Source organism: Micropterus salmoides, unplaced genomic scaffold (genome assembly GCF_014851395.1).
Source record: "Micropterus salmoides isolate LMB-PRFRI ecotype aquatic unplaced genomic scaffold, ASM1485139v1 Ms_hic_scaffold_7, whole genome shotgun sequence".
Classification (NCBI taxonomy): domain Eukaryota; kingdom Metazoa; phylum Chordata; class Actinopteri; order Centrarchiformes; family Centrarchidae; genus Micropterus; species Micropterus salmoides.
This window is the reverse complement of record NW_024044459.1, coordinates 37,441,034-37,463,666: the sequence shown is the minus strand read 5'-3', so window position 1 is coordinate 37,463,666 and position 22,633 is coordinate 37,441,034. Positions and strand designations below refer to the sequence as shown.

General features: G+C 42.4%; 3 protein-coding genes across 10 annotated transcripts in view; all 3 read left to right on the top strand.

Moving 5' to 3' along the window:
* The window catches only part of LOC119891560 (far upstream element-binding protein 3-like), a 32,390-nt gene extending 27,233 nt beyond the window's left edge, over positions 1–5,157 (top strand). For 6 of the 8 annotated variants that reach the window (XM_038703299.1, XM_038703301.1, XM_038703298.1 and 3 more), the window contains exons 16-18: positions 118–189; positions 1,045–1,142; positions 2,144–5,157. In XM_038703299.1, the coding sequence (XP_038559227.1) occupies positions 118–189; positions 1,045–1,142; positions 2,144–2,152 (179 nt within the window). In that variant the 3' untranslated portion in view covers positions 2,153–5,157. The remainder of the gene's footprint in view (positions 1–117; positions 190–1,044; positions 1,143–2,143) is intronic. The other 2 variants (XM_038703303.1, XM_038703302.1) reach the window with 1 other exon arrangement.
* Positions 1–22,633, top strand: part of LOC119891504 (scavenger receptor cysteine-rich type 1 protein M160-like) — a 1,270,577-nt gene that overhangs the window by 557,240 nt on the left and 690,704 nt on the right. The window lies entirely within an intron of this gene.
* Positions 11,480–21,453, top strand: prdm12b (PR domain containing 12b). Its single transcript, XM_038703328.1, has 7 exons — positions 11,480–12,225; positions 12,756–13,088; positions 14,918–14,983; positions 15,493–15,617; positions 16,924–17,079; positions 18,995–19,109; positions 20,263–21,453. The coding sequence occupies exons 2-7, from the start codon at positions 12,833–12,835 to the stop codon at positions 20,730–20,732; spliced, it is 1,188 nt and encodes a 395-aa protein (XP_038559256.1). The 5' UTR covers positions 11,480–12,225; positions 12,756–12,832; the 3' UTR covers positions 20,733–21,453.

Below are 22,633 nucleotides of genomic sequence, written 5' to 3'. Positions count from 1 at the left end.
GCGTGATGTATTGGTTTTGTGGTTGCTTGAACGTCCCGGCTGCCCTTAGAGGTGCTGATGATCCAGTACGTTCAGTGTAAACGCTGTCACACTTACCGTCTGGTTTTGTGTTTGTAGGTCAGCAGAGCCAGCCTCAGAGCTTGATGACAGACTACAGTAAGGCCTGGGAGGACTACTACAAGAAACAAAGTACGACGTCTCTCTGTCCGTCTACTCCCTGTAACAACAGGAGGGTGGAGCTTGTCTTTCTGATTGATTGGGATTTCAGTTCATTTAGTGTGTAAATTCTAGATAGATCTATACAAAAGGTGACAGGAAGCAGCATGAAGGGGTTAAGGCACCAAAACTACTGGCTTAGATTAAAGAAAACATCACGTTTGGGTTAAATTAAGTAGCCTACCTTACTTATATGACTTAAGTTACTTATCTAACATCACTAAAAGGAACAAGGTCTCCTGGGTGAAACCACCCGTCCACCCACCTCTAGCCTCCTTTTAGCGTTGAACAATGAAGGGCTCCCCCCCCCGGGGTGTTGAACTATGACACGAAAGGCTGCCATGTGCGTCCCCAAAGGACGTGACAAAGCGTAGCTGTTTGGCGCTCTGGGAATGAGAACACGCCGTCTGAGCTGTCTGTATTCAATGACACTACGCCGAACCTGCAGCTTCTCTGCTTTACGGAGCTTTAGAGCTTCTCTCAGCTCGCTGTTTATCTGCCCGGCTGCAGCTTTCATGGTCAGGCTCGCTCTCAACGCCTGAATGGCGTCATTTCCAGAGAAGAAGCTGTAAAAAGCCGCCGTACACGAGCAGCTGACTCGGTCAGAGAGCAGCTGGTGAACATGGTGGAGCATTTAGCAGCTACAGAGCCAGAGGTTTCCCTCAGCAGCTGGTGGAGACCAAACACAGAGCTAACAGAGAGAGAACACTGGACTCGCCTTCATCAGGTGACACAAACGCCATCGTGCCGCTCTGTAGCTCGGCATGTCGGCTTAAAGGTGATGTTATTTTTTTAAACGCGTCCTCATGTTGCTCTGTGTGTCTGCAGGTCAGTCGTCTCAGCAGAGTTCGGTGCCAGACTACACTGCAGCGCTAGCAGAATACTACAGACAGCAGCCCTACATGTGGAACCCCGCCCAGATACAGGTAACACACAGGAAGCTGATCAGGGACCTGCCGGCTCACCTGAAGTTCACCTGTTGCAGGCTGTGGTTTGTAGTTTAGTCGAGACAAATTTTATTCTCCCACTCATGTATTAAATCCATTAATCCATCCACTAGCTGCAGTGCAAACAACAGTCTTCGTTCTGTCAGTAGGAAGTCATTATCTTCTACCTGCAGGCTGAAGGTCAGAAGGCTAACGATGAGTTTCATTATCGATCAATCTGTCGATCATTTTCACGATTAATTGATCAGTTTTTTTGGTCTATGAAAAGTCAGAAAATGGTGAAAAACATTGATCAGTGTTTCCTAACGATGGCATCCTCAAATGTTTTGTCCAAAACCCAAAGAAATTCAGTTTACTGTCACATAGGACGAAATAAAACAGTGAATATCCAACGAAGGTTAAAATCAAGGGCAACTGGACTTGGTTGAAGATACTGGAAGACGTTTCATACCTGAAGAAGTCCTTTGGATGAGGGACGAAACGTCTTCCAGTATCTTCAACCAAGTCCAGTTGCCCTTGATTTTAACCTTCGTTGGATAACTATGACCTGGATGACTGAGAATCTTCATAGACAAAACAGTGAATATTTACATTTAAGAAGCTGGAATTAGAGAAATTGGACTTTATTTCTAATAAAAATGACTCGATTATTGGATTTTAAAAATAGTTGGCAATTAATTTAATAACTGACAACTGAGCGATTAATTGGCTTATCGTTGCAGCTCTAGTGCTCAGTGCAGGCCAGTATGGCGTGGGCCCATCTTTCGACCTGTGAGAGCTGTGCTGCTACTGGGCGCTCCGACTAACCGACTGGGTTCAGATTCAGGTTCCCAAACCACGCAAACAAGACAAAACGACAGCACAGACCCAACAAGACGTTGCTGTACCCTCTTAGAAACGTCAGCTGCTGTTGTCGAAACCAGTAACCCCGATCACCTGTGAACAACACTGAACAACGATGTCATTTCCTGTCTCTTTAGGATCACTAGAGGCTCCTCCCATCACCCGGCGAAGGCCTCGGATGGTCGTCGGCGGCCACCGGATCGGGGTTTCTAGCAACGCTCTGCCGCTTCCTCCTTCCTTTTTTTGTAGAGAAAAACTAAGGATTAACTGAAAATCACGAACTCTCTCTTCTTTCTGTTTTTTAACCTTACAAAGTTGATATTTTGTCGGGCAGATTTTTTGGGACTAGCCTCTGGTCTCTCTCTCCACAGTGTAGACCTGATTTTTTGTTTTTGTTTTTGTTTTTTATCAAACTTGAACTTAAAGATGTATCAGTGTGGCTTTGAACAAAAACAAAAAAATCCAGTATAATCTATATTTTGTCTAGTTTTATTTTCCAATAAGAAAACGGTATGAGGCTTAGCAGTCTTGAGTAAGAAAATCAGATATTATTATTATTATTATTATTATTATTTTGTTGATAATGTTTTAAAGCATGCGACAGATTGTGTGTTGACTCTCAGTTATTACTTTTTTTTTTGGCATAGAAATATTTTAATAGCGTCAGATGGAAATTTAATGTTTTACCGTCAGAGACAAAACTGTTTTTTTGTACTAAATTTGTGCTCGCTGGGTCTTTGTTCTCGATCTAATTTTACCTGTTTAGTCGCCATCTTGGAGGTGCAATGACGCGTTTATTGTTTTCTTTTGGTTTGATGACAGTTCTTATTCCTGTATCTCTATAGTGATTCTTTAGTTTTTATGATGTAATGATGAATAAATGACGATTTATATTGCGTTGTCTAAAGCCAGATCTCTCTGTGGTCAAACACTTTGTGTCCTCCGCAGGATTTAAACTCCACCCCCCGCCTCAACTTTCATTACAAAGAAGGCGGAAATGACTGTTTTCTTACAGAGTGAAACTTTATTATTGTTGTTGTAACTTAGTTCTGCATTTCTACTTTGCCGATTTGTTTGTAAGAATAAGTGTTAGGAGCTGAGCAATGAAGTTATCGATCCTATTAGCAATTTGTTTGGGCAAACGAGCGCGTTAGCTGAATGCACAAGTTAGCTGAACGATGTTTGTTAGTGACGAAGATGTGTGTTACCTCAACTGTGTGTTAGCTGTGTGAATGTGGTGGTTCTGTAAGCTGTAGTGTGCGTGCGTGTTAACTAAATGTTAGGAGAACCAACGATCTGTTAAGCTAAATGGTGCGTGTTAGCTGAATGTAGACGTTAAATCTCTCTCGGTGAAAAGATGTGGCGTCTGAACTGTATGACTCTTCTCGATGAACAAGTTTTGTTATTTGAATGGATGTTGTGGCTCAACCGTTATGTGTGTGTGTGTGTTAGCTGGATGCGAAGCTATTTAGTTAAGCGTGCGCTAACTTAATTGCGTAATGCTGCACTCACGACATATCGACAGGTGATAAGAAACATCCACGTCCGCCTCCTGGTGGCAACAAAAGTCGGAGATAATTTGAATTTTCTACAGCTAAAATATGATGAACACAACTGTCAGCAAACTGACTCCAAAGAACCCCAGCCGAAACACTAATATTATCCATTTTGCTAATTAGAAAGAAGCTGTTTGCATCTAATTTTACTTGCTAACGAAGTGCCGTAACAATGTGAAATGATTAAACATAGTTAATTTAGGTTTAATATCCATTTCAGTGGCTAGCAAACGGGGTAACATCTTTAAACAATGTGTCAGTGTGCCTGAATTATCCCTGATCCTCCTGACGTGGTGTGAATGCAGCATTAGCTGAATGTCCGTTAGCTAAACGGTGTGTATGTTAGCTGTACTGTGTGTGTTAAGGCTGGGTTAGGCTTCTCCAACAGTTTGGGTGGCTATTTTATATATTTACAAACGTGAAGATATTCTTTTGCTTTTCCTTTTTCGAGCCCGAGACGTTTGTGCACCTTCGCCGAGCGTGTAACTCCAGCCTTAGCCGTATGTTTGTTAGCATTGTGTGTTTTCTGATGTGTATTTCTGTGCGTTAGCTGAGCGTCGTGTGTGTGTGTGTGTGTGTGTGTGTCGGACCACAGAGAGGTTTGCCTTGTGTTGAGGGGAGATCTGGCTGTTGTTGAGTTGAATATTGAATCAGTGGTTATGCTTCTTGTATGTGTGACGATGATGATGATAATAATAATAATGACGACGATAATAATGAGTTCTCCTGTACAGGGGGTCTATTTAAATCTGTTCATCCAGTTATGAATATTCAGTTTGTCTATAAGATAATATGGTTTGTGTAAATTTCCACTCTCTGGCGGGTGCTCTCCAGTTTAAAAGTGTGCTTTGTTATCCTGTTTAAAAATGAGATTGTTTAATTCACATGTTGTGTCTAACCGATTTTTGCAAAGAGAAGCTATGTTATATTCTCAAGACTGCTAGGCTAACTGTCTCTATCTCTTCTCCTCGTCTTTCCGTCTGTCTGTCTGGACGCCGCCACGTTAAAAAAAAAAAAGAAAAGTTGTCGGGTCTCTTTTTTTTTCCAACACGTCTGTAATTGGACCATGTGACTACACGGGCGTGTTGAACGGTCCCGTTTGTTAGCGTGGCGGCTCCGGGGCGAGGAGAGCTGTAGTGAGGGGGTTTTTACTCCCCGTAAAATTATATTAAAAAAACAAAAAACACCGGAGTGGGCGGTGAACTGGTGTCCAGGTCCAGGCGCGGCGTGGACTCTAACGAGCTGGACTGGGTCCCGAACCAGCTGGGCAGCGAGGTCACACATAGCCTCCCGGCGCCCCAGAACCAGGACTAGACACGACACCACCCATCCCACTCCGGTTTAGATCTTCCTAGTCCCGACCCCTGGTCCTGAAGGGGTGACGGGGAGCTTTTTGGTTTCATGGTTTCTGTTGTTTTTCTAATGGACAGACGTCCTAACTGTAACCTGCAGATTTTTCTATTAGATTCTATTGACAGATAAAGTTGTGTATGAACCCGAGCCACGAGACTGTCGGTGGCCGAGGAAGAGGAAGATGGATGATGATGATGATGATGATTAACATGAGGGCTAATAAACAGGCTCATTCTTTCTGACTGGCTGTGTTTTTATCTCCTGATCGACAAAAACTAAAAAATGAAATGTGAACTTAACTTGAGCCAAACTGTTTTGGCAAAAGTGGCCAGAAAGTCCTGGAAAAGTACAAGATCTCAGGCTGCACGCCAAAGTGACTCAGGACGGATGTGTTTGATCACGGTGTGAACAACTCGCATGGACTGCTCCAGTTCAGGTTTGAGCTACTTTCATTATGTGGTTCAAATCAGATACAGGTCGGATTTTTTTTTAAATGCGACCTCGGTCTGGACGGTCAGATCGAACTTCATGCGACTCTGACGTCACTCTATAGCGGCCGTCGCCACAGCGGGAGCCCGACGCAAACACACATGCTAACCTTCCCGAGTTTCCTCCCGGGGGCCTCAATTCTCCTGATTTGTCGCATCACGCTCTAACAACATGGGGGTGGCGATGGATAAGATAAGGTGCTGTTAACCCCTTGTTGCTCATATATAGCATATGCAAGTCGCTTTGGATAAAAGCGTAAATGTATATTTCTCTTAATTTATGACAGCTTTTCACTGCATTTATCACGGTTTCTGACTCTGTACATCACGTGTAGACGTTTCCAGCCGGACAGCTAGCGTGCACGTGACCTGCCAGAGTCCCCTCAACTGACTGACGGACACCACCCTCTACTCAGCCTGTGATTGGCTGACCCTAAACTACAGAGACAACGAGTACAAACCAGAGGCAGAGTTGTTGAAACTCTGGCGGGAAAAAATTAATATTTACGTACGACAGCGGGCTGCGTGTGTTGTATTATTATTTTGCACACGCGGGTCTCTTTCAGGCTGTGGCCTGTTCACACTGGAGTCTGATATGGAACGCATTTTAAAAAAAAATAGCAAACTGTCCATCAAAACAAATCGGACCTGGGCAATAAATGGGAATTGAACATTAACACATGCAGATTGAATGTAGCTGAAGTTTTCCTGAAAAATGTGTAACATAATGACCCGGTTACTGTTTGAACCCGTCAAAGGGATCACATGACACCTAAATCTGTGACATCCAGAACGACGTGAAGCTGAAATCTGATGGTTTTCATGTTTATCTATGTAATGGAATAAACAAACAAGATCTAATGTGTTAATCAGCGATCTTCATGTTTCCCCTGTTTCTGGTCCTTATGCTAAGCTAAGCTAGCCATCTGCTGGCTGTAGCCTTATGTTTACTGGACAGAAGTAAAGCTAGTGCAATAAAAAGCAAAGCCAAGTTTGCTACATCTGAATAACAAAAGTCGGACTTAAAATTCAGGATTTCGTGTGCCTGTTTTGCTGCTTCTCTCTTTATTGTCTTTGGTGAACCTTGACCTGTGAATCAGTTGACAGAGTTGACCTCTGATTGGTTGGACAGTCCAACATGTAGGAAGCTATCATAGCTTATTAGCTGTGCGTCACCGTCCAGATTTACTGAAGCTCCTCTGTCAGAGTAAAACTGTCAGGAGGCAGGAAGACCTGTAAAGTTGGTGCTGATGTGAGCATGTACACTGAACAACTTCTTGTTTCATGGCGAATCATTGATATTCAACGCCACAGACACACCCTCTGATGAAAAGTCACAGATAGCACATCTTTTCATCAACAATGCCTTCAGATTGCACAGCTATTTTAAGTTGATCTGATTAATTCTTTAGGAGGAGTTCGTTAAAGTACAGAATTGAATTTTGTGAAGTTTCGTGAGTTTTCGAGCATGTTTAGGCCGCAAAATATTGTGCTTCATTTTGCAAGAATAAAGTTTCAATAGGGTCCTCGCACCTTTTGTCTTCAGGCCCTAAATATAAAGAAGCTCAGAGAGCTAGCACGTTAGCGCTCCAGCTGCAATATTAAAACTAAAACTAAATATTTCATGAGATAAACTTCACTTTGCTGCTTTCTGGTCGAGCTGTAGTCGTGTGTGTGTGTTTTAGACTGACTCGGGGTCAGTGTGTCTGAGCTGCTTCGCTGCATCTCTTCACGTCCTGACATGAAAAGTGGGATTTATCATTTATTCATGTTCCCAGAGCGGAGACAGATGGTCTGACCGGCGGCGTGATGTCATCTGTCATTAAGACGTTACTGTAATCACACACTCACAGATACACACCTACTGACCTCTGGGGATGAATGAAACCGCTCTGAGCCTGCAGCTTAGTTCCCAGTGAACGATGGTAAAACCTCTCTGGTTAGCTTAGCTTAGCATAAAGACTGGAGACGGAAGGAAACGGCTAGCCTGGCTCTGTCCACAGGTAACAAACCCAGCGGGCAGATCTCAGTGATGACGTTGCATCTGGTTCATTTCACCTGTGCTGGAGTCTCTGTGTCTCTCTGTGTCTCTCTGTGTGTCTCTGTGTCTCTGTGTGTCTCTGTGTCTCTGTGTCTCTCTGTGTCTCTCTGTGTGTCTCTGTGTCTCTGTGTGTCTCTGTGTCTCTGTGTGTCTCTGTGTCTCTGTGTGTCTCTGTGTCTCTCTGTGTCTCTGTGTGTTTCTTTGTGTCTGTGTCTCTGTGTGTCTCTCTGTGTCTGTGTCTCTGTGTGTCTCTTTGTGTCTGTGTCTCTTTGTGTCTGTGTCTGTGTGTCTCTCTTGTCTCTGTCTGTCTCTTTGTGTCTGTGTCTGTCTGTGTCTCTGTGTCTCTCTTTGTGTGTGTGTCTCTGTGTGTGTGTGTCTCTGTGTGTCTCTGTGTGTGTGTGTCTCTGTGTGTCTCTTGGTGTGTGTGTCTCTGTGTGTCTCTGTGTGTCTCTGTGTGTGTGTGTCTCTGTGTGTCTCTTGGTGTGTGTGTCTCTGTGTGTCTCTGTGTGTCTCTGTGGTCAGAGAGTACAGGAAGTGGTTCTGTAAGTACAGCTAAACTGTGTCAGACCTGATTAAACATTTACGTGATGGAGATCTGGATCGGGCCCAAATGTTTCCCATGATGCTCAGGGGTCCCCTGCAGCACTAAACCGTCTCCCTGCTCGGCCAGAAGTTTGTGGACAGCTGTCCGCGTCTCTCAGTGACTCCGTGTCTGTTAACCTGCTGCAGGGATTTAGTGTGTGGAAACCACGTATCTCCAAAAGGTCAGGCGTGTTGGGTTTAACGGTTTCTTTCTCCCAGAAAGGAACTTCAAACTCAAAACACACGGAGATACAGGGATTTTATTTGGCAGGAAACAAACTACATGATACAATCTGTAGTTTTATGTGTTTTCTGATGCGGCTGCAGCATGACGTTTGTTTCTAATCTGCCGCCTCTGGAGAAGCTTCAGTTATTATGAGCGGTCACCAGTTTTTCTTTTAATATTTGTATTTTCCACAGATTCTACTACTGATGGTTGTAGAACTCTAGACCAGGATCAGGAGTCTCTGTAAAGGGGAGAGTTTAGACACCACACGTCTTTTTCTTTGTCACTTTTTAAAGGATGCATTACAGGTATGATCAGGTGAGGAGTGATTGACAGCACAGTGGATCAAACTGTTTTAAATATCTGTAGACATTAAAACATATTAGAACTAACTGCATCCTTCTTTTCAGGAAACGTAATGGGGGCTTTAAGGAGGCGCTGCTGATGAAGATGCTGATGAAGATGCTGATGAAGATGCTGATGAAGATGCTGAAAACAGACACCCTGCAGAAGAAGAAGGAGCGTTTGATTTCTCCTCCCAGCAGCTGACAGTCTGCTGCTGTTATTAAAACGCCTTTAAAGGAGGATTAGCAGCTCTGAATGCTGATGAGGCCATTTGGGCTCATTCCCACCACCTCCTACTCCTCCTCCTCCTCCTCACTCCTTTTTCTCTCCATCCCCTGTCCACAGGACTCGTTCTCCTCTTTCTTGTTGTCTTTCTCTCCTTACCTCCTCTCTCCCCCCTCCCATCCCCATTCATCCTCCTGTCCTCTCTCTCTCCTCCTCTCCTCCTCTCCCCTTTCTGTCCTCTCTCTCTCCTCCTCTCCCCTCTCCTTCTCCTCTTACTCTTATCTCCTTCTGTCCTCTCCCCTCTGTCCTCCTCCTGTTGTCCTCTTGTCTTTACGCGTGCCAGTCACCTGCCGCTCCCTCCTCCTCCTGACTTCCCGTCGTCTTTTCGGACTAAGTGTTTTGTGATTGGCTGTTAGTGAGCGGGTATAAAGGGGAGAGGACACCGGGACACTCTCTCTGAGGGCTTTTTGTTGTAGAAAGCTCATTAAAGCGTGTCCTCCTTCAATAAAGACGCGGCTCTCCATTAATAAACTCCCGCTCGGCCCGCGTGCGTGGCGGCTGCAGCCAAACTCTCCTCCAAAAGAAAGAAAGAGCCAGAAAAAAACGCGTTCATTGAGTCAAATCAATTGAAAAAACATTTGCAAATCTGCCATTATTCCGGGATTTTCTCTCCTTTCTTCTCCTCTGTCTCTCGGGACAAAAGCGCGCAGCCTCCGTGTTTGGCACGGAGCCGTTAGGCGCGGAGCTCCGGGGGAGCGGGGCGGGCGGAGAGCCGGGGGTGAAGCCGCTGGAGGAGCGCGGAGAGCTGGCTGGAGGAGACACCGAGCCGCCCGGAGGGTTTCTGAGTTCATCCGTTTAAATTCCTCAAACATGAAATGTAATATGGCACTTTATATTTTCTACAAGCTGCCAGGTTCCCCATGAAAAATATAGAATGACTGAAACACATTCACAGTAATATTCCATTTACACTGGGGCACTTTCTAAAAGCACAATATGTTCAATATGTTCTACAAAATAGCAACAACAAGTGAAAACGCTTTGAGAAAGGTTTGCACAGTAAGAAATGGAATGCAATTTAATTTTAATATAGAAGAAACAAATGTGAATTGTCAAAAAAAAAAAACCTAACTTAAACTAAAATCAGGCAGCTGATTATGTTCAGTTGAATTTTGTGTTTCTTTTATATAATTAAAGACATTGGTGCAGAAAATGTCTCCAGAATGCTGGAAATTAAGTCAAACTTTGCTGCAGGAGGAACCAAAGAGCCCAACTCACACTGCGCAGTGAATACTGATTCAAAAATAGTATTAAAATATGTTCTGATCTTGTTCTCCTGAACATCACTACACCCCTAATCTGAGCTCTTACCGCAACACAAAGTGACGCCTTTGTTATAAATAATAATATAATATTTAACTGCAGCTGAAAGATGAAATGTTTGAAATGTTTCTGCAGGTTCAAATCTTTTCTTTCTTTTTGTCTGATGAATATTTTAACTGCAGTGACTTCAGAAGGCTGGACCAGAAGAATCTGCTCTTACTCCAGTCTGTAAAAACCCAAATCATCCTACCAATCATAAAATAAAGTCTAAACATAAAACACAGATTCATCCTCTGTTATAATCAGATCTCACCTGTTTCAGATTCGTTCAACAGCAGCAGAAACATTTTTATTTGACTCAGATATGTGAACTTGAATTCAGTCAATTTTGCGCACAAAACGTTCAGAAAATCATCGTTTATCTATTAAAACCAAATTAAATTAATTCTGATGTTTCAGCCGACAGACTGGTGACAATAGAGTGTGTGTGTGTGTGTGTCGCGCTCACGAGTGTCGACAATAAATGTTTAAAAGCTCATAAATACAGATCAGAGTGAAAGAGAATAATAATCCTGTTGAGAGGCGACGGGAGGAGGAGGAGGGTGAATGGAAAAGGATGAAGAAAGCAGCTGTTGTCTTGGTAATCTGTCCTCTAATCTGTTTTCCTGCTCTGTCACTCACACTGCTGCACACCTCCTCCTCCTCCTCCTCCTCCTCCTCCTCCTCCTCCTCCCCAGCTCACATTCCACTGCTGAAGATTTGACTTTATTTTAAATTATTGTAAAAACAGACAAAACATCAAGCTGATCTGAGTCTGAATGAACTCGTGTTGTTTCAGCTCCTCAGTGAAGCTGAAGGCCAAACTAATATAATCACCCTGAGAACTGTACACACAAATACATGTACTGTGAGTACTGTACACACAAATACATGTACTGTGCGTACTGTACACACAAATACATGTACTGTGAGAACTGTACACACAAATACATGTACTGTGAGTACTGTACACACAAATACATGTACTGTGCGTACTGTACACACAAATACATGTACTGTGAGTACTGTACACACAAATACATGTACTGTGAGAACTGTACACACAAATACATGTACTGTGAGTACTGTACACACAAATACATGTACTGTGCGTACTGTACACACAAATACATGTACTGTGAGTACTGTACACATATATTGTTTACCTAAATACTTAACAAGTACATGTACACCACACACATATTGTCTGCAAATTAACTGAATAAAAAACTTGATCACAGAGACCATCAGGGGGGACAGAGATCTCTCTAATGGTCTCTATCACAGAGGACAGAAACCACCAGAGAGGACAGAAACCACCAGAGTGGACAGAAACCACCAGAGAGGACAGAAACCACCAGAGTGGACAGAAACCACCAGAGAGGACAGAAACCATCTGAGTGGACAGAAACCACCAGAGAGGACAGAAACCATCTGAGTGGACAGAAACCACCAGAGTGGACAGAAACCACCAGAGAGGACAGAAACCATCTGAGTGGACAGAAACCATCTGAGTGGACAGAAACCACCAGAGAGGACAGAAACCATCTGAGTGGACAGAAACCACCAGAGTGGACAGAAACCACCAGAGAGGACAGAAACCATCTGAGTGGACAGAAACCATCTGAGTGGACAGAAACCACCAGAGTGGACAGAAACCATCTGAGAGGACAGAGACCACCAGAGAGGACAGAAACCATCCGAGAGGACAGAGACCACCAGAGAGGACAGAAACCATCTGAGTGGACAGAGACCATCCGAGAGGACAGAAACCACCAGAGTGGACAGAAACCACCAGAGTGGACAGAGACCATCCGAGAGGACAGAAACCACCAGAGAGGACAGAAACCACCAGAGAGGACAGAAACCATCCGAGAGGACAGAAACCACCAGAGTGGACAGAAACCATCTGAGAGGACAGAAACCACCAGAGTGGACAGAAACCATCTGAGAGGACAGAAACCACCAGAGAGGACAGAAACCATCCGAGAGGACAGAGACCATCTGAGAGGACAGAGACCATCTGAGAGGACAGAGACAGGTAGGCTGTGACCCCCTGATCTGAGCAGAAAACCTTTAATTGTGTACATTTATTGTTTTAGTTTTTAGAAATCCCAGAGACCACAGTAAGTAAACCTGCAGGGTCCTGGACCAGGTCTCTAGCTGCTGGTCTGAGCTCCGTTCTGTTATTGTTTTCTCATTAAGTCCTAATTGAGTGTCTCTATGGAGTCACGAGCCAGAGCTGTAAACAGAGCCAACAGCGCGTGCACGACCTATACCCCCCTCCTCGCTCCCCCCCCCCCCCCTATAGAACTGTTGGAGGAGGTGATTACGGCTCATTACAGAGTATATAGAGCCTCACACACACCCACTCTGTGTTTCAGCTCCAACACTTTCTACACTTGTTTTATTTCCATCAATTAAACCGTTTGAGACCTTCAGCGACTTTATCTTCTATTTTATATCTTATTTATATTTAACCTGAATTACATTTACAACAACACGCGGAGCTTATTGCACCAAGTCTCACAGAGGTTTTTGGATTTTTTTAAAAGTTGTGTTCACCTGCAGGACTTTTCCTCCTCCGGTTTCCTGACACCGGCTCCCGCTGCAGCTCCTGCCCGCCCCCCGGCTCCTCCCTCCCGGCCATGGGCTCCGTGCTGCCCGGCTCCTCGCTGGGCCTGAAGCCGGGCTTCAAGCCGCAGCAGCCGCTCTCCCTGGCGGACATCATCACCTCGGACATCCTGCACAGCTTCCTGTACGGCCGCTGGAGGCACGTGCTGGGCGAGCAGCACCACCACCCGCACCAGCATCACCTGCAGCACGAGGACCGCAGCACCGCCCCGAGCGCGAGCCCCAAGACCGCGTTCACCGCCGAGGTGCTCGCGCAGTCCTTCTCCGGAGGTCAGTGACGACACTTCAATTAACCAGTTAAATGTAACTTTCACACCTTTGATATGAAGTCAGTTTCAGCTTGAATTTACCTTCAGATTAGAATTTAGGGATCAATAAAGTCATCTCATCGATATTTCATCTTTATTCCTCATAAGTCAGACTGAGGAGCTGAAAAGGAACATTAAATATTTTTCTTCACTGGTTTCAGAGGGAAAATTTGTTTATAGATTTAGTTTCTGCTGAATTTACTGATGAAGATCTAACAAAATATCGACCATCTTATAAAATGTGAGTTGTTTCATGTTGAACTATGCTTTTAATTTTAGTTTGCATTTATTAATAATCCTTAATTAGATAATGAATTGATTCTACTCCCTCATCAGACTTTCAATACATTTAGGGATTTTTATCAAACTGGCTTTTATTTCTGAAAACTGATCAGTTCACACGTTTCTGTCTATTTATACAGTCCTCATCAAACAGATAAAACGTATCCAGCTTTGAATCCAGTTAATCAATTAAACTGATCGGTTAATTTAGACCTATAGCTATTCACATATTTGGTAATAAAAAGGTTTAATCTGCTGCCTGTTTAGACAGAAGCCTAATAATTATTCATTAATTATCACAACAGTTATCAATAACCGATCAAACCGTTTGAAAGCCGTGGTCTGGGTCAAATTGAGTCTCCACGCACGCGCCACCGGCGAAACTCTAAATAAATCATTAAAAATCTTATAATTAACGAACCACTTAATTAACCAGCCACCTGTTGATCGTTAATTAATCCGTAAAAATGTCTGAACGTGTTGCTGATGTTAATTGATAGGCTAATAATTCTGCGGGTTTGAAACCTTCAAAAACGCAAAATAAAAAAATAAAAATAAAGCTTCTCTCGCGGCCTTTTCCCGCGTCTTTTATTTATGTTTTTTAATTAAATTAGTGGAATTCGTTTCCGTTTTCGATAAAATTCGTTTGGAACAGTTTCAGAGGAGCCGTGAGATCTTGGACCTGCTGTTTGGATCCTCCCGTTTCATTTCTAACGGATTATTTCTGGATTATTTCCCTCTGCGGGAGTTTAAACCCGCGTTCTGCTTCTTCACGTTCCTCCTGATGGCATTTATGAGGTTTTTTTTTTCTTCTTCTCCGGTTTTAAATTCGGATAATCCTCCAGCACTTTTATCTCCATTTGAACCTACTTGCTCCTTTATGTCAGGAGCAGTTTCAGGCTTCTTCCATGAGCGTGACACTGCTCTGACATTTCTCTCTGTCTTTTTTCTTTTTAACTTTAATTTCATTTCATTGTATTTTTCTTATTTCATATATCTTGTCCGGAGTCTCCTAGACTTTCTCTTCTGTTCTTCCTCCCTCTGTTGCACATAAATAGGCTACTCGGTTTAAATTATCTTTCCTCCTAAAAGCCGTCATGAATTAAGATTTCTCTTCTCCGGACTCAGCGGGCAGCAGCGGGGAGTTGTGCACACACAATGCCGGTATTGAAAGGGGAAAAAGAGCATTTAACCTCCGTCTTTATCTTTGCCAAGGCTGTTTTTTTTTTTTTTTTAGCTCAGTTTCATGCTGTTTTCACTGTTTATGGGAAACTTCAGCACCTAAACATGTTGTTGTTTCCTATAAAACTCACAGAACAAGGCTGCAGCCTCCCACACTGAGCATTTATGATGCAGTTAAATTTGCTAAAATTTAAATGGAGTTCAGTCACTTTCAAGAGGTTTTCTTTGCTTTAGACCTTTTCTGGTTTCAGTCATGAACCAGGAGAAAATCAAACTGGTTTAAAAAGTGCAAATTAATAACTGTATTTTTATTTTATTTGTCTTCAGAAGTCCAGAAGTTGTCGAGTCTGGTTTTACCCAGCGAGGTGATCATTGCTCAAAGTTCAGTCCCAGGTAAACCCTTCCTCCTCTCTGTGTTTTCAAGTGAGATGAGAGTCATAACATCTGTGTTTGTTATATTGCCATTGAGATCTTTTTTTTATTGAGCATTAAAATTACAACCAAATGTATTAAATATCCCCTCATGTAGTTCAACATGTTTTATCAAATGTTATCACTTTATTTGTATGAATTTCCTTTTGACTTGTGTATTTGTGTCGTCTATAAATGGATCAATGTGCAGTGATCTACTTGTCCATTTTAAGATAAATATTAAATAGGCCTACATAAAATTAGTATTGATAATTTACAATGCTAACTGGCCTGGATCCAGCCGCCATTACAAAGCAGTTTTCTCTTCAGTGTCAGTCAGAGATGAGAATCAGCTGCAGATCTGTATTGTGAGCGGTGTTGCATGAATGATTGTGGGCTACATGTAGTTTTAACATGGTTGTGTCTGAGTAGCAGATGAAGCTGATGTTCCTGTATTAACACCAGTGTGTCTTTGTGTTGTTGGATTTCAGGAGAAGGTTTAGGTATTTTCTCTAAAACATGGATTAAAGCAGGAACAGAGATGGGACCATTCACCGGACGCCTCATCTCACCTGAACACATCGACCTGTACAAGAACAACAACCTCATGTGGGAGGTAAACAGACATATATGTGTATATATATATATATATATAATATATAAAAAAAACTTTTCAATGCCACATTCATATTTACAACATTTGTCAGAAATCCAGGAGCCACATTGCTTCCAACTGACCGACTAGCTAACAAAGCCAGCTAGGTGTTTAACTTAACTGGTGTAGTTCTAATTAGCCACTATTGGTAACTATCTAACTGCCTTAACTGAACTAACTGGTTAAGTGAATGCTAGCCAGGTAGCTTGCTTGCTCACTAGCTAACTAACAAACAACTTGCTGACTCATAGCTTGCTACCTAAATAACCGACTGGCTGAATTGTAGAGTGCAAGTTAACTAACTACCTAACTAGCTGACTCACTGATTGCTGCCATCCAGCTCCCTAGCCAATCAATTAACCAACTGACTGATAAAGCGCAAACTAACTAGTAACACAAGTGACGTTAGCTGTAAAAACCTGTCTGACTCAGTGTTAGCCAGTTAGCAAGCTTTCAAACTACAAGCATACAAACTACACATACCTGGTTCTGATTCTTAAGCTTGCTAGCTTTTTCGCACACTAGCCAAGTGAACACCTAACAAGCCTTTTGGCTAATTGCTATTCAGACAGCTAGCTAACTAAATCCCTAAATGCGTGGCTGGCTGGTTGGCTATCTGTAACCAGCTAACTGCCTGTAACCAGCCTGCCTAACTAGCGTACTGACTGTTAGCCAGCTTGTTTGCTAACTAACTGACCAACTAATCACTGACTGTCTAACTGACTTGTTGCTGTACACTCTTTAGCTAATTAAATAACTGACCAGCTGAATTGCTGATTGTTAACCAGCTAAATAAACTGACTGGCTGATTTGTAGCATGCTACCTTACTAGCCACAGGCTGTCTAACTGAATTGTTACTATACAGTCTGATATCTAAGTAAATAACTGACCATCTAATTAACTAGCTATAATTTGCCAACAACTTGAATCTAACTCACTGGCTTAGTGTCTGCTAGCTAGTTATCACGCTAACTAAAGGATCAACCACCTAATTTTCTGATTTGTCTGTCTAAGTGGCTTAGTGACTGGGTAGCAACAAAACAAAACAACAAAAACTGAACAATTAACTACCTATTAACAGTAATATTCTGACTTACTACAAGTGACTACCACCAATGACTAACTAGCTAGTTATTTAACTGCGTAGTTTGTTTTATATGTATGTTTTTTTAAGTTTCTAATTGAAAAACCAACCAGTAAACAAGAAACCAGAGGCCTGTGCAGAAATATAACAGGATCTTCTAAGACATGTTTCCTCTCTCTCAGGTGTTTAATGAGGACGGGACGGTCAGGTACTTCATCGATGCCAGTCAGGAGGATCAGAGGAGTTGGATGACGTACATCAAGTGTGCGAGGAACGAGCAGGAGCAGAACCTGGAGGTGGTTCAGATCGGCAGCAGCATCTTCTACAAGGCCGTGGAGGTCCGTGAACGCATCACCTCACCTGTTTACTTCAGCAGCATCAACTTCCACTTTTTCCCCAGCTGACTTCACTCTCCCACCAAACAGAACACAAACATGTTGTGGTGTTTTAAATGACATTCATCTGGTACAAAAGCCCTAAGCGACCATCCATTCAAATATTTTATATATATATATACGTTTTTCCATGAGAACAGGATAATTTTCTTGTGATCTCGAGATAACAAAGCAGTGGATCAACACAGGGGTCGGCAGGTAAAGGTAATTTCAGCGTAGTCATTAGAGAGCTAAGTTGACGGACCACAGGACTTACAGTCTTTGGGTTGTGTGTTCAAGGGACTTTTCAATTCCCATCATTCCCAGGCAGAGGATATTCTTGCGCGTCTCGTTCAGTGGAATCCATTTAACGTTACAGATTCCCGGACAGCTATTTCAGAACCTTTGAAATAGCCGTTGGGAAATGATTGGATTCCCCTGAATCTCTTCATAACAACTTTGCTGAAGAGGATAATAAAAAAATGGTAGCGAGCAAGAGTAGAAACTGCAGTCCTGTGCTCCAGCAGCTGAGATAACCAATCTCAGTGAAATTCTCTGAAATCACCCTAAAGAAACGTTCCTGCCGACCCCTGTGTTTTATTAGCTCGAGATCACAAGGTAATAATCACATTACCCCAGGAAAACAACAGTCGTTATCTCGAGATCACAAGATAATTACCCCGTTATCACAGGAAAACAGAGTATTTATAGATAAAAATATTTGAAGGGATGGCCGCTTAGGGCTTCCGTACCTAAGAAACAGTCGAAACACAAGAAGAAGAGTTACTGATCCAACCAGGTGGAAAGCCTGTTAATGGTTCATTTGTACTTTAAGTATTAAAACTAAAAGCACTCAAGCAGAAAGAAAAATGTTCCCTGTGACTGTACTATTATTATATCACTAGATTATTACTCCTCATGCATTCATGTAAAAGCAGGATGTTACTGCTGTAGTTGCTGAAGTATACAGCTCATGTTCAACTATCTGACTGCAGCTAATGATTTTTTTCATTATGAATTCTGTGCTGATTATTTTCTCCCTTAATCAATTTACTAAAATTAGTGTGAAATGCCGTCACAGTTAGTCACACCTACACAATACTTTGTTGTGTCTGACCAACAGTCCAAACCTCAACATTATTAACAATCATTTAAATAATTAAAAAGAAAAGCAGCAAATCTCAAAGCTGGAACCATGAAATGTTTTTAAATGAAAATCTTAATCAAAATAGCTGCCAATCCTTTTTTGGGGGGGTTTAATTCATAACAAAACATATTTTATAAGCTCTTCATATGTTTTGTGACTTTGTAAAGTAACTGAAGCTGTCACATAAATGTAGTGAAGTAGCATAGCTCCTTGTAGTGGAGTAGAAGTAGAAAGTGGCAAGAAAATACTCAAGTAAAGTACAACTACCTCTAATTTGTAAGCACATTACTTAAATGTAAATGTGCGTAGTTACAGTCCAACACTGCATTTAGTATAATTATAATAATAATAAAAATAACAATCATCTTTATTTCTAGAACACTTTTCATGTGTTTTATACAAGGGAGCAAATTAAAATCAAGAAATTATAAAACAATTTAATGTAAAATCAAGTTTTAGACTACTAGAGTTTAACTGAAGCAGATTTAAATAGATCCCAGTAATGTCAGATAAAAGATGTAAGTCTGCAGAAAACGTCTTCAGGTGTGTATCGCCCTCTGCTGGCCGAAGGATTTAATGAGGAACAAACCTGAACTGCGAAACGACAGGCGTTAAAATAGACGACTCAGATACACAATCATTAATATATATCATACTGATTGAAAGACAGGAAACATGGTCTTCATGTCCTCTGGTGATTTTTGTTTTAACCTCTGTGTTTCTTCTCCTCAGACGATCCCTCCGGACCAGGAGCTGCTGGTCTGGTACGGAAACTCCCACAACACCTTCCTGGGAATCCCTGGAATTCCTGGAGGAGATGAAGAACAGAGCAAGAAGAGCAAGAGCGGTAAAGATGATTGATTTATTGATCTGTGACTTCATCCATCAATCTGAAACTGCAGCAAATCGTCTCATAAAAATACACCAAACACACCTGAGAGGGACGGCAGGTCCACACCTGGCTGCTTTTATACATACAGACTTAATAAAACCTGAAGGGTTTAAATTCTTCTTAGACTGTTTGGATTTTCCCGTCTTTTATTTAAGAGGAACTGTTTTATTGCACACAGTACCTGTTAGTAGATACAGTAGATACATTCAGTGGTGGTTTGAGTCTGAACTTGTTGATGAGAAGAAACATTTAGAACAAACCGGACAAAGTATTCAGGTTCAAGTAAAAGTACTAATACCTCACTGTAAAAATACTCTGTTAGAAGTAAAAGTACTGCATTAAAACAGTAAAATGTACTTAACAAATTAAAAGTAAAAGTACTTATTGCAGAAATAAATGTATATCCTGTGATTATTATTATTATTCCTCATGTATTAATGTAAAAGCAGGATTTTACCGGACCTGGTTGAGGTTAAACTATTTTGTATCCGACTGCAGTTAATGACTTTTTTCATTAAGGATTAATCTGCTGATTATTTTCTCCATTAATTGACTGTAAAAACATTTAAAAAGTGGGAATGAGTTGAATAAATTACCCAGAGCCCAGAGTGACACATTCAAAATGCTTGTTTTGTCAGTTTAACCCTCATAAAATAATTATAAATCAATTAAAATAACTAAAAAGAAAAGCAGCAAATCTTCACATGAAATGTTTTTACATGAAAATTGACTTCAACCATCAAAATAGGTGCCGATTAAATTTCTGTCGATCAATGAATGTACCAGCTGTACTTGTATAAACATCATATTTTTTAACAACTTTTTATGTTTTATCTGTAAAAATCTGACTTTGTAAAGTAACAAAGCTTTCAAATAAATGTAGTGAAGTAAAAAGTAAAATAGTAAGTGGCATGAAAAGAGAATCCTCAAGGAAAGTACAAGTACCTCCAATTTGTACTTAAGTACAGTACTTGAGTAAATGTACTTAGTTACTGTCCAACACTGCCTCTCTGTAGGGATCGACCCTCGCGCTTTAATAATTATCCAGAACAAAGTCCGGTTTCAGTTTGACATCAGCCTGAAACATTTCTCCTCCTCTTCCTCCCAGATGAGTTCCACACCTGTGAAGGCTCCTCTTCCTCCTCCTCTTCCTCCTCCTCCTCCTCGTCCTCCACGTCCTCCTCCTCCAGTGTGGGCCGTATGCGTTGCGTTATCTGCCACCGCGGGTTCAACTCCCGCAGCAACCTGCGCTCTCACATGCGCATCCACACGCTGGACAAACCGTTCGTCTGCCGTTTCTGCAACCGCCGCTTCAGCCAGTCGTCCACGCTGAGGAACCACGTCCGGCTGCACACCGGCGAGCGCCCGTACAAGTGCCACGTCTGCCAGTCGGCGTACTCCCAGCTGGCCGGCTTGCGGGCGCACCAGAAGAGCGCCAGGCACCGGCCCACCGGAGATGCCGGGGCCGCGGTGGGAAGTGTGGTGGTAGCTCACTCGCCTCCTCCTCACCCACCGCAGCTGAACGCCATGCCTCACCCGGCATCACTGGTTCACCACATCCCCACCATGGTGCTGTGATGGAGAGGAGACAGACGGACGCACCAGAATACAGACAGGCATCTTTAAATTAAACATAAGATTAAATATTTGGACAATCTAAAACCTGACAGTCAGGTGTGTCTCTCATGGAGGAACATGGTGAACCGTCTGGCAGTTACCCAGGTAGCCAATCAGCACATTCGGCTGTGTGCTGGTTGATCACTGATGGCTGCTCCCCCGGTCGGAAAAAAAACAGAGCCAATTAGAGCATTGAAGGCCAGATTAAGAACGGGGACGACATCTTCCTCTGCTAAAAACAGAAAAAGCCCGTTTACTATTGTTATGATTTCCAGAACCAGAACCAGGCATCCCACAGTGATCTGGAATAAACAGACCTGCTTGTTTGTTGATCTACTATGAATATGAACAATCTGAGCCTTAAAGTGGTTGTTTAGGTTTTCTGGAGCAAAATATTTAAGGAGACCTATTTTACTGCTTTTCCAGACCTATTTTGTAGTTCTGTGACGCCTGTATGGCAGCTTTGCATGATTGAAAGTTCAAAAACATAACTCTCTGTTTTACACTGGCTCTTTATTTAGGCCTTCACTTCAGCCTCTGTCTGAAACAAGCTGGAGATGCTCCTGTTTCTTTAAGGCCCTCTCAAAGCCCACTGTCTTCTGATTGGCCAAGACCTGAAGCATGTTACCAGGCTGTTGTTGTCGCTGGGCGGTACAGACAGACTGAGCGTTGCTGTGCTGTTGCTGTGTGGAGCAAATGACCATATATGGAACAGCGGCTCCGTCTGGCTCCTGGTGTCGTATTACGGAGCCGTTGGTAGAAAAAGCAGTTCAAAACATTCAGAACAGGAGGAAATCTGAGGTTTTGGCTCACAGGGATTTCTTTTAAATACTTTAACCACGTTATTTGAATGTTTGGCCATGTTTGCATTCAACATTGAAGATAAGTCATAAAATATGGAAAAGCATAATAGGTCTCCTTCAAGTACGGCAGCAGAGTTTAAGTTCTTGTGTACAGTCCTTAGATAATGTAATACCACATTTTAGCTGGCAGATGTTCCCAAAAACTTTTCTGCAGATTCATTCAAGTGCTTCACAGAGTTTCTCCATCTCTGGCACCATATTTAGGGCACTGTTGGACTTAGATTCCGGCTACCTGGGTAATAATTTACAAAGAAATCCACAGTCCAACTACGCCTGTTAGCTGTGGTTCACATGATGACATTATCTAAACATAAAATCAATCAGAAGGATCTGAAGTAAACTAACACTTATCAAAACCGAGGACGATTGTACATTACATACACACACACTAGCTGAAGTGTCTCTTCTTCAGGACGACAAAACGCTGAAACTTAAACTCTTGATAGTGATTCATATAACAGTTGCATGATGGGACAGTGTTAGCCTCTGACTCCAGCGTATCATTGGTGTCTCTGAGATGATGATGATGTTGTGCGTTGGTTTGCATGCAAATGGTTTTCTGTTAAAGGTTTGTAATGTGTGTGTGCCGCGGTCTGACGCTCCTTCAGAGGAAATTTCTGGTAGATTACAGACATCATGCTATCATGCTAACAGGGTAGCATACATGATGCTGAGTGACTGAGTGACCCTGCTGAAGTTCAGTTATACTGTGTGTTATATCAGTCACACAGTATTTCAAATTAACTGAGCTGACCTTTGAGGGTACGGAGAGCCGCATAGTCCAAAATTAAGGATGCTATCGTAGCCACGTGTGAACACTTCCACAGAGTCGCGTAATGGAGTATAATCGGGCCATGCTTTCACTATAGCATGGACAATGTTGAGTTATTGTAGCCTCCAAGCTAGCACTTTAGCATACAACTTCTTGATTATTAGTTTTAGAAAAAAATTGAAATATAGCGTGATAGTCTGCTGCATGCTAACACACGCTAGCGTCAA